At 47.3% G+C, this 9,585-nt stretch overlaps 1 protein-coding gene across 1 annotated transcript; it reads left to right on the top strand.

Moving 5' to 3' along the window:
* The first annotated feature begins 161 nt into the window (after nucleotides 1–161).
* Nucleotides 162–4,495, top strand: PROP1 (PROP paired-like homeobox 1). The gene is made up of 4 exons (XM_077746367.1): nucleotides 162–216; nucleotides 1,671–1,781; nucleotides 2,963–3,195; nucleotides 4,157–4,495. Exons 2-4 carry the CDS (start codon nucleotides 1,673–1,675, stop codon nucleotides 4,493–4,495), a joined length of 681 nt encoding a protein of 226 aa, XP_077602493.1. The 5' UTR covers nucleotides 162–216; nucleotides 1,671–1,672.
* Nucleotides 4,496–9,585: the final 5,090 nt, after the last annotated feature.

Below are 9,585 nucleotides of genomic sequence, written 5' to 3'. Positions count from 1 at the left end.
GCTGAGCATCGTTTCATGTGTCTGTTGGCCATCTGGATGTCCTCTTTGGGGAAGTGTCTGTTCATATCTTCTGCCCATTTCTTCACTGGATTGTTTGTTTTTCGGGTGTGGAGTTTGGTGAGTTCCTTATAGATTTTGGATCCTAACCCTTTACAAGATTCTGCATTTCTAACAGGCTCTCATGTGCTGTTGATGCTGCTGATTGTGGACCATACTGTAAGCATCAAGATCCTGGAGGATTATTATTATTATTATTTTGGTCTTAAATTGTCAGGGTGCTTTTCAAAAGATGTGTGCGAAAGATGAGGATGACCATGGTGATTCAGACTGTCCCTTCCAAGAGGGGAAGGGTGTCCTCATTAGGTTAGAGTGTCCTGAGAGATTAGAAACTTATGGCAGGGACAGGGGGACCTTCTAATAGAAGCAGAACGTTCTGGATTTCAGCATGTCCTAGAGAATCCTAGAGTCCTGGGGTATCAGGTTGTCTTTAAAGGGTCAGGATCTCCTGGAGATGCCAGAATGTACTGTCTGCGTCTAAGGAATCTCAAGAAGCAGAATATCATGCTTCTGGAATGCTGGGTGCTTCAGCATTTCCCTGAAGACTCAGAATGTGAGGATGTCATGGGAATCTCATTCTCTTGCAGAGTCCTAAAGTCCAGGCAGTCAGGATGTACCTGGAATTCCTAGGCTCTCGAAGGTCAAGGTTTTCTGAATGTCTGGGTGACCGTGGAAGGCCATGGAGTCCCAGGAATTCTGAGTGAGTGAGGAGGTGACATTTGGGAGAGGAAAGCAGACAGTCCTTGAGAACTATGGTGTCCTGGAGACTCAGCCCCTGGTTCAGGTTGTCCTGAGGTGGGGGGGAGGGGGTGCATCTAGTATATTCTGAAAATCAGGGTGTCTAGGAGGGGCCAGAATGCACTTGTGTCATTTAGTTTTTTAGTTTCCTGGAAACAGATCCTTGGATATCATCCACATGCTGAGATGCCAGGCAGGCCTTGCCCCTGGCCCGCATTCTGGTGCAATCCTGCACCCCCTGTCCCCACGGTGGGGTTCTGGGGAAGGGTCTTTGGGGGAATACATTTTCTTACCCTGCCTGCTCCCAGAAGGGGATTTAACAGGACAAAAGAACTTGGTCCTCTGGGAATATGAGCTCTTGGCCCCAGTCCCTGGACCCTCCAACTGAGCACCTTCCCTCATCCGGCTTGTGATCCTCCCCTGATGAAGGAGGCTCTGGTGACCAGGCAATGATTGGATGGGCCCCCAGGGGCGAGGGGCAGGTCACTCCTCCAAGGCTCAGGGAGAAAGAGGTGGTGTGGGATTGCAGGCTGGGAAAGGAGGCAGCTGAGAGCAAAGGGAGAGAGACAAGGGGCAGGCAGCGGAAAGTAGAAGCCAAAACAGAGAAGCAGGGTGGGGGCAAGGCAGAGAGAATGCGATGTTACTCAAGCGAAGGAATGGGGAATTAGGGGGGAAATGAGAAAACAGGAGAGACCGTGAGAAAGGCAAAGATATCCATCCGTATCTCCATCCACACAGAGAGCGAGAGGCAGAAAGAGGGAGAAGGAGCGAGATAAACAGGCATAGAGGGGAACAGCAGGACCAGAGAAAGACTGACCCAGGCTCAGAGACCAGGGGACACAGGAGCCTGGACCGTCTTTGGTCTTTGTGGTTAGTCATGGAAGCAGAAGGGAGGAGTGAGCAGGGTAAGCAGAAGAAGGGGCGACTTTGCAACAGCCTCTGGCCCGAGGGCTACCCCGCCGCTGGGACTCTGACCTCCACGGTGGGTGAGTGAATCTCCGGGGTAGTCCTGAGGAGGCAGTCCGTGAGGGGGCTTTATGCTTAGGTTCCTTGGGGTGCAATGGCTCCCCACGAGGAAGGTGAGGAGGGGAGACAAAAAACAGCCCCCCAGAATGCTAAAAACCTTGGACATCTTAGCGAGCACGGGGAGGACCACACCTTTGCTTTACAGGCCCTGGCGCTGATGGACTGCCGAACAGCACACATTGGGGTGGACAGAGGCGACCCTGAAATCTGGCTCCTCATTCCTGACCTCGTGGTTGCCCACTGCCCTGCCTCCTCTGAGATGGGCAGCTGGAGGGGCCAGGGCTTTGGATCCCAAGAGAGCAGGGGACCGCCAGCGGCTCAGTGCGTGTGTCCCCAAGGTGGACAGTTGAGCCCCGGGTGGGAGCCGCTCCCTCGGTCCCCATGGGGATGGGTGCCTCAGCTCCAGACATCTCCTTTTCTCAGTGTGCGCCTTCCAGGTGTTTCCTTTCGCTCCGTGTCCTCTCTTCCCGGCTGGCTCTCAGACTAATTAGTGTGGGGGCTTAGTGAGCCTGTGGGGAGGAGAGGCAAGCCTTTCCCACGAGCTCAGGTTCCTGCAGCCCGGTGGTGGCCGGGCCAGGGGAGAAAATGAAATGTAGGTGAGGGGAGGGTGTGTCTGAGGGGAAGAGGGAGGAATGTTTCATCCTCCCAGGTGAAGAAGGCTGGACGAGATTGGGAGCAGTCTAGGGAACGGAGAAGGTGACCAAGGTGACAGTGAGCCTTGAGAGCAGTGAACAAGTCACAGGGGTCCTACAGACCCGGCAGTTTGTTACTGTGTCAAAGCCAATAAGATCCCCAAGGTGAGACCCAGGAGGACAGTACATGCGTCCAGACAGGCGACAGGGACAGGGAGGGGCGCACATTGCATGGGAATGTTCCATGGGCCTGGGTTTACAGGAGGCAGAAGTGCCCAGGGTGGGAAGTGAGTCTCAGGGGTGACTGCCTGTGGGGAGCAGAGGCCAGGATAGCGCCCTCAGAGGTGAAGCTGGGGCTCAGGTGGAGCTGGATCCATCCCCTTAGAAGAGCTAAGTTTGCCGGGCGCGGGGGGGGATGGAGGGGTGGATCTGGGCGGACCTGCATCCGATGTTCAGGATGGACGGGTGGGTCCACCCCGCACAACCTCTACCCTCCCCTCCATCCTCAGACATGAGCCCTCGGCCCTACAGGAGCCTCTCTGGTGTCGGAGTGCGGAGACCACGGCTTTCCCCGCAAGGCGCGCAGAGGGGTCGCCCGCACTCCCGGCGCCGCCACCGAACCACCTTCAGCCCAGCGCAGCTGGAACAGCTGGAGGCAGCCTTTGGGAGGAATCAGTACCCTGACATTTGGGCCCGAGAGGGCCTCGCCCGGGACACAGGCCTCAGCGAGGCTAGAATCCAGGTGACGCCTCAAGATCCCCCCACTTCTCCTGGGAAGACATGTAGATTTGGTGCTTGGGAGATAAATTCTCATAAGGCGTTAGAACCCAAGCCTCACCATTCCCCAGAACACGGCCTCGACCAGCAGTCAACATAACCCCACTTACATTGGGACTGTCACTTGAATGAAACCCTAAGCTCTAACCTTATCTAACTGGAGTTTCAACACCCTACCCTCAACCTTAATAGGAATGTGAATTCTAGGCACCTGGGCAGCTCAGCAGGTTAAGCCTCTGACTCTTGATTTTGGCTCAGGTCACAATCTCACAGTGTGTGGATTTGAGCCCCACATTGGGCTCGCTGCTGTCAGTGGGAGCCTGCTTCTGATCTTCTGTCTCCCTTTTTCTCTCTGTCCTTTCCCTACTCATGAGAGCTCTCTCTCTCAAGAATAAATCAAATATTTAAATAGTGATGTGAATTCTAACAGAAATTCAATCTCAACTGTTTGCATGCATATGTACCCTTGTCCCTACCCATGGCCTTGAAACTTGGCCAGCCTGATGTGCCTTCCATCCAAACCATAGAGATTATCTTAAGTATAACCCCTTGCCCCTAAATCCTGCAGTGTCTATAACAATAAAATTCATCTCTAATAATCCTTGGGGAAGCTTCCTATTCTCTGTGGAGGGAAAATGCCATTGTGCCATATTGATCTCTTTCATGTTGCAAGACTTGACATTTCTTAACTCACTCAAATTTGTAGTATGGCAAATTTAGACACAGGTTGGGAGTGGGTCTCGCTTTGTTAGTCTAGGCCGAGCTCACCTATGCCTTTGGGAAGAGCTTTACTTCCTCTGCAGTGTCGGAGAGGCTTATGCTCTGTACCTGAACCTTCTGTCATTGAAGGGGAGCGGGGCTCTGATGTGACAGTACCACCTATTTGAGAGAGAGGCTCTGATGTGGCTATTCTTCTCCTTCCTCAGGTCTGGTTCCAGAACCGCAGAGCTAAGCAGAGGAAGCAAGAGCGGTCGCTGCTCCAGCCACTGGCCCAGCTGTCTCCTGCCACCTTCTCTGGCTTCTTGCCCGAGTCCCCTGCCTGCCCCTACTCCTACCCAACACCACCTGCACCCATGACCTGCTTCCCTCACCCCTACAACCACGCCCTTCCCTCGCAGCCCTCCACAGGCAGTTCCTTTGCTCGGCCCCCCCAGTCTGAAGACTGGTACCCCAACTTGCACCCAACCCCCACTGGTCATCTGCCCTGTCCCCCGCCCCCAACCATGCTTCCCCTCAGCCTTGAGCCACCAAAGTCCTGGAACTAAGGTTGAACAGGAGCTGATAAGGTAATCTCCCAGCCTGTGGCCCTGGTGAAACTCAGAGAAAGCTGGGTGGCTTCTTCGCTTCCTTCTAAGTAAGGATCAAGTAGAAATTTGGACAGCTCACAATGGGAATTTTAAAATGGGAGATCTAAAGAAGGTATGCTGAGGTGATTAGTTGAAGGAATTTGGGGGGTGAACCTACTAGAAGATACAGATAAAATGCTCAGTGGAGGTGACCGGGTGGAAGGGTGGTATTGATGATGAAAGCAATTGTTGCTACTAGTGAGTGGAAATTATTGAACGTGATAGAACTTTCGGGGCATCATTGATGGACATGACAATTGAAGATCTTCACCCAGCGGTTTCTAGCTGATTTCAGTAAGGCTTTTGATTTAAAATCTACTTGCTTATCCCCCATCACCCACCCCACCACCCAAACCAGTCACTAACTTTTGTTCATTAATGTTCTAGAAATATCTCTTGAATTTCACCTTTTCTGGCCCCATATCTTCTAACTAATCCTACTCAATGGCCCCCTTAGCTACAGCCTCTCCCATTGCCACCAGACCTTGCAAATATGATCATCACAGATTGGTTCTCCAATGTCTTATAAAAAAAATAGTAAGATCTGAGTCTCCAATGTTACCTTCACCTGACTTTTAAATCAACCACATCTTGGGGTGTCTGGGTGGCTCAGTCGTTTAAGCTTCCCACTTTGGCTCAGGTGGTGATCTCACGGTTGGTGTGTTCGAGCCCCATGTTGGGTTCTGTGCGGACAGCTTGGAGCCTGGAACCTGCTTCAGATTCTGTGTCTTATTCCTTCTTGGCCCCTCCCTGCTTGTGCCCTGTCTTTCAAAAATAAATAAATGTAAAAAAATTTTAATCAATCACGTGTTGAAACATATGTGGTTTCTGATAGAGAAGAAACAATTTGATTTAGGGCTGACTTTTCCAAAAATGCCAACCATGAGTCTTAAGGCTCGCAAGTGGTCATTCCCAGGAAGAAACTAGCCATGAATTGCCAGCCGTGACCTGAGCCCTCCTGATAGAACCATGGTGTGGGCTAGCTGGTGGCACCATTTATATACCATATGGCTTATAATGTACTTACTTTACTGAAAATTTACTTACTTATATGTAGGCTTACCTCACTTATTGTCAGACTCATAGAAAAATTCTGAGTACATAAGCCCTTAGGGCTTGGATATTCATGTTATTTGTAGTTTAATACATGACCCTGGAGTCAAACCTCCTTATTATACCTTTGCTCTCCTATGTAATATGCCCTTGGGCCAGACTGCCTTCCAAAACATCATACCAGTTTGCATGCCTCCCAGAAGTACCCAAGTGTCAGTTTTAGCCCATTCTTGTTGGCCTTTACCATTTTTGACATTTTTCACTGAGCGAGGTCTCCTTGGTGATTATTTGTACATTTTTGTAAATCGATAGCTAGTGAGGGTCCAACAGTTTGGTGTTTATTGGCAATTTATATTTTTTCTGCATCACTTCTCTGGGGCATTTGTGTATTGATAGAATCCTCATTTATTGGTGATGGGGAGCTTTTGTGCAGTAGGGATATAAATATCTGGTCGTATATGTTGCAGCTGTTTTTTGCCATTTGCTATCTGTGTTTTAGCCTTTTATTTTTTGTAGTTGTTGTTGTTGTTCTGATCCAGACATCCTTTATTCTGTGACCAACCACTGCTGCATCAAAGCCACAGTACACAAACCACAACCTGGCCATGCAACAATCTGAGGTTTATAGTACATTGAAGGCTTTTATATTTGAAAAGAAAAATTAAAATAAAACCAAAGAACCCCCAAACGCAAACCCCCAACCAAGATGAGTAGCGTAGCAATTTTTAAGCATCTTACATTTCTGATGCTTAGTCGGTGCAATTCCAGCGTCAAAACCCAATTAAGTCCTAAACTAGAAAGATTGGCTTAGTGAGAAATTGTTTTTAATTTTTTTTAACGTTTATTGATTTTTGAGAGACAGAGAGAGAGCATGAGCAGGGAAGGGCAGAGAGAGAGGGAAACAGAGGATTTGAAACAGGCTCCAGGATCTGAGCTGTCAGCACAGAACCCAACGTGAGGCTCAAACCCATGAATGGGAGATTATGACCTGAGCCGAAGTCAGATGCTTAACTGATTGAGCTACCCAGGCGCCCCAATTTAGTGAAATTTTAATCACATAAATTCTTCAAAGTATAAACTTGTAATTTTTTGTCTTGGAAATGTTATAAAAAATTTTAATAGCAAAATACAGGAATAAAAACATATTAACAAAATGTCTTCAATTGTTTATATTACAAACAAAGGATTTACAGTTTGTTGTTGTAGCCTAATATTTCGATTGTCTGGTTGGTCTAACACAGAGCCTCGCCCACTTTCCTTCTGTAAAGTTCTTCTCGTAGGCCTTTTTAAAGCACTGTACATATTTGCAATTATATTGTTCATATATTCTTTTTCTTTTTTTACTGTTTTATTTATTTCTAGGAGAGAGAGAGAGAGACAGCGTGAGCAGGGGAGGGTCAGAGAGAGAGGGAGTCACAGACTCTGAAACATGCTCCAGGCTCTGAGCTGGCAGTCAGCACAGAGTCCGACGTGGGGCTCGAACCCACGAACCGCGAGATCATGACCTAAGCGAAAGTCGGACGCTTAACCGACTGAGCCAACCAGGCGCCCCTGTTCATATATTCTTAATGGGTAGTTTTCTTTTGTGTTTTAGACTCTCTAAACAAGGGTTTCTGAGAGAAGCAAGCCCCTGCTCTAATGCTGTAGGTAGCAATTGTATGTAACTTCCGTTTTCAGCACCTAGAATAGTACTGATTATGTAGAATTGGTAGAATTGAGAAAATATTCACCCAATTCCTTCTCTGTATTGTGTGGTTTGGATGAGGAAGCCCAGGCGAAACATCTCCCCTTGTTTTCACTGGCTTCACCCACATTTTCTCTACCAGTTGAGTCAAAATATTACCCCCTGGGCGCCTAACTGGCTTAGTGGGTTGGGTATCTAATTTTGGCTCAGGTCATGATCTCGAGGTTCATGAGTTTGAGCCCCGTGTCAGGCTCTGTGCTGACAGCTCGGAGCCTGGAGCCTGCTTCAGATTCTGTATGTGTGTCTCTCTCTGCCCCTCCCCTGCTCACACTCTGTCTCTCTCTCTCAGAACTAAATGAACGTTCAAAAAATTTTAAAAAATATTATGCCCTGAGTCATCTGAATTGATTTTAGGATGCACAGTCATGCAAAATAGCCATGTATTTTCCTCTCGACCAGCTCACTAGTCTTACCAATATAATCTATCCAATAGTCTGACACTGATCTGTAAAGTCCTATTTTCTCATACACAAAGTTCATATATAAACACACAGGACAGATGTAGATGCCTAATCATCTTCTATCAATTAGCCTGCCTGTTCTGGCACCTCTACCATAGGGTTTTAATTACCAAAAATTTAAGGATTATTGACATCTTTAAAATGTTAAATTGTCTTATCCAAACACAAATGTGTTCTGTCATTTTTTCCAGATTTCTCTTATGTCCCTCATTTCCAGCTTTATAAATTTTTTTTTAAAAACGATTCAGTTACAACAACAAAACAACACGCATATGTATATAACAAATCTTGGGGCACCTGAGTGGGTCAGTCAGTTACAGGTCCTACTTCCACTCAGGTCATGATCTCACAGTTTGTGAGTTCGAGCCCCATGTCAGGCTCTGTGCTGACAGCTCAGAGCCTGGAACCTGCTTCGGATTCTGTGTCTCCCTCTCTCTCTGCCCCTCCCCTGCTTGCACTCTGTTTCTCTCTCTCTCTCTCATTCAAAAATGAATAAACATTAGAAAAAATTTAAAAAATAAATCTTTTTAAAATTTATTTTAATGGTTATTTTTGAGAGAGAGAGAGAGACAGAGCAGGAGTGGGGAAGAGCAGAGAGAGAGGGAGACACAGAATCTGAAGCAGGCTCCAAGGTTCTGAGCTGTCAGCATAGAGCCTGACACAGGGCTTGAACCCATGAACAGAGATCATGATCTGAACAAAGTCGGCTACTTAACCAACTGAGCCACCCAGGCTCCCCAATAAAACAAATCTTAATGGAAGTTTTTTAAATTACAAAAGTAATATATACTCTTTGTGACAAGTCTACTCAAAATATTATATATAATATATATGATTGTATATTTATATGTATATTTTCATAAAAATATGCTCAATATATCATATCATTTATATAGTTTCAACTGTTCAAAATAATTTTAAGTGATCAAAATGTAAATGCATTATTAATTTTTTTCACATCTATTTATTTTTGACAGACAGAGTGAGACAGAGCACGAGCATGGGATGAGGAGAGAGAGAATAAGACACAGAATCTGAAGCAGGCTCTAGGCTCTGAGCAAGTGTTCAGCACAGAGCCCAACACGGGGCTTGAACCCATGAACCATGAGATCGTGACCTGAGCCAAAGTGGATGCTCAACCGACTGAGCCACCCAGGCACCCTGAAAATGCATTATTAGAATGCATATATATTAAGTAAAAATTAGAGACATGCAGTTTCTGAAGGGCATTTGCACCCTACAGCCCCCTTCTCTCTGCTCGCCTGGGAGTCCTGGTGCCTCCAGTGTCTGAGAATGAACTGGCCAGATGCAGCCTCCCTGCGACCTGACAGGATTTTTGGTAAAGCCCACATGGAAGGGCAGGGCATACCTCAATTCTTCTGGTGTCTCTGCCCTCCCTTCTCAGAGAAGAGATACTCTTAAAGTTAAAACTGGCAGAAGGTTGGAATCTGCCCTGATCTTGATTAAAAAAGAAGAAAGAAAGAGAGAAAAGAAAGAGACAGAGAGAGAAACAAACAGGGGCCTCCTGGCTGGCTCAGTCAGAAGAGTGTGGACTCCATCTCTGGGTGGGGAGTTCCAGCCCCAGGTTGAGAGTAATGATTACTGGCTGGGGCTGGCTGGCTGGCTGGGTAGATGGATGGATTAACTTTAAAACAGAAAAAGAAAAAAAAAATTCCTCCAAACAGCAACATCCCTTTCCTCCTCCGGCCAACCAAAGGGGAAATGCAGCCACAGGAGGAAGAAAAGGTCAG

This window comes from Crocuta crocuta, unplaced genomic scaffold (assembly GCF_008692635.1).
Source record: "Crocuta crocuta isolate KB4526 unplaced genomic scaffold, BGI_CrCroc_1.0 scaffold218, whole genome shotgun sequence".
Lineage (NCBI taxonomy): Eukaryota > Metazoa > Chordata > Mammalia > Carnivora > Hyaenidae > Crocuta > Crocuta crocuta.
The sequence above is the reverse complement of the archived record's forward strand: the minus strand, read 5'-3'. Positions and strand labels throughout refer to the sequence as shown.